This window comes from Epinephelus moara, chromosome 19 (assembly GCF_006386435.1).
Source record: "Epinephelus moara isolate mb chromosome 19, YSFRI_EMoa_1.0, whole genome shotgun sequence".
Lineage (NCBI taxonomy): Eukaryota > Metazoa > Chordata > Actinopteri > Perciformes > Serranidae > Epinephelus > Epinephelus moara.
The window spans coordinates 28,562,755-28,564,382 of NC_065524.1; the positions used below are offsets into that span (position 1 = coordinate 28,562,755).

At 42.2% G+C, this 1,628-nt stretch overlaps 1 protein-coding gene across 1 annotated transcript; it reads right to left on the reverse strand.

Moving 5' to 3' along the window:
* Nucleotides 1-435: 435 nt before the first annotated feature.
* LOC126406768 (proto-oncogene Mas-like) lies at nt 436-1,617 on the reverse strand. Its single transcript, XM_050071252.1, has 2 exons — nt 1,584-1,617; nt 436-1,487 (listed from the first exon to the last, which is right to left on the reverse strand). The coding sequence occupies exons 1-2, from the start codon at nt 1,604-1,606 to the stop codon at nt 986-988; spliced, it is 525 nt and encodes a 174-aa protein (XP_049927209.1). The 5' UTR covers nt 1,607-1,617; the 3' UTR covers nt 436-985.
* Nucleotides 1,618-1,628: the final 11 nt, after the last annotated feature.

The window sequence follows — 1,628 nt, forward strand, 5'->3', positions numbered from 1 at the left end:
GAAAACATTGAATTTCCCCTCAGGGGGATTAATAAAGTAAATAAACTTAAACTTAAACTTAAAACTTAAGGTAGAGAGGAAATGTTAGTAAGGCACACATATGCATTAGTGCGAGAGGGAAGTGGGGTTGATAAAACACCACAAGGAAGTTGTAATCAGCCCATGCATGTTAAGTCTGTATGTTCAAGACTTTGCTGTTCTGATGAGTAAAGAGCAGCTGAGCTTGTTGCAGGTTTATATACATAAATATTGAACTTACCATTTCATAAGTAGCATCTGATAGTTACACATGATTCATATCTCTTATCTTCTTGGCCTTATGCACATGAAATATACTTGACACAAACTGGCTCAGTGAATGTGAAGGAAGGGAGTCCACACCAGATGTATACAATAAGCTGATTTATTTAAAACCAAAGTTATATTTAACTGGGAGTGGAACAGCATCAGCAATGAAAGCAATACATGGATGCACAAGATGTGTGCTGTGGTGTTGACTAATCAGCCCAGACATCTAAGCCCACAATCATCTGTCACGTCAGTGACCAATACTGTCTCTGTGTGTCACTGGTTCTTCTTGAGAACTTTGTCGACATACATGCACCAACACACTGACCCATTTCATTTGACTTCATTTTACCATGTCAATGAATTAGTACCTACTTCTGCTGTTCTGTTTTTCCATTAGCATCACTGTGAAGTAAGAATTTATCAATATTGTTAAGCACATTGCAACTGTTGCGTAATCCTGCTCTGAATCACTTCCTACGTGCCTCCCACAAAAACAGCAAAACTATTTGTATGAAATAAAGATTAAAAAAGCAAAACAAACACAGTTTGGGACAGACACACATTAGCTATAACCAGTGGCGTCTTTAAGCCTGGCTGTCTGAGGCCTCAGCCCTGAATGTTTTATGAATAGCCCCACATCTCTGTCTCTCTTTCTCTGCCTACATGAAGCTGACTGTGGACATTTTGTCATCATTCACACTGGACTGCTGATATCATCACTGTCCATTCTGCAACAACACACAGAAGCCAACAGCTTGTCAATGGTCCCTTTCCTCATGAAAATATACAGAAATAAGTCTGCCAGAGGACTAAACTGCACAAATGTGATGGACAGGTTGATTAGCTTACGTTCATCGATATCACTGCTTCCCCATGCCAGGGACAAAATAATGCTGGGCAGGAACAACAGTGTGTAAATAAGCAGCACCAGGACCAACATTCCTACAATTCTTCGTTTTTCATCAGAGTGGACAGAGATGGAAGCAGACAGGGCTTTGAGGGTCCCACCAAGGAAGAATATGAGCAGTGGGAGAGGAAGGAGGAGGAGGATGCCAACGATGGTTACTGAGATCGGTCCAGTAAGGACGAGACAGAAAATGACAGCAGGAAGGGCCCAGACCACGACACACACCAGCACAGAGACCTTGATGGTTCGTCTGAAGCGGTACCACAGTGGGCAGGTGATGACCAAATACCTGCAATACAAGACAGACACAGCTTCAGAATGATATCATAATACAATGGCTGAACACAGAAGTAGGTACACACATACTGGATAGACAGACAGCTACCTTTCCAGGGCGATGCACACCATGAAACCAATACTGGCCACCAGA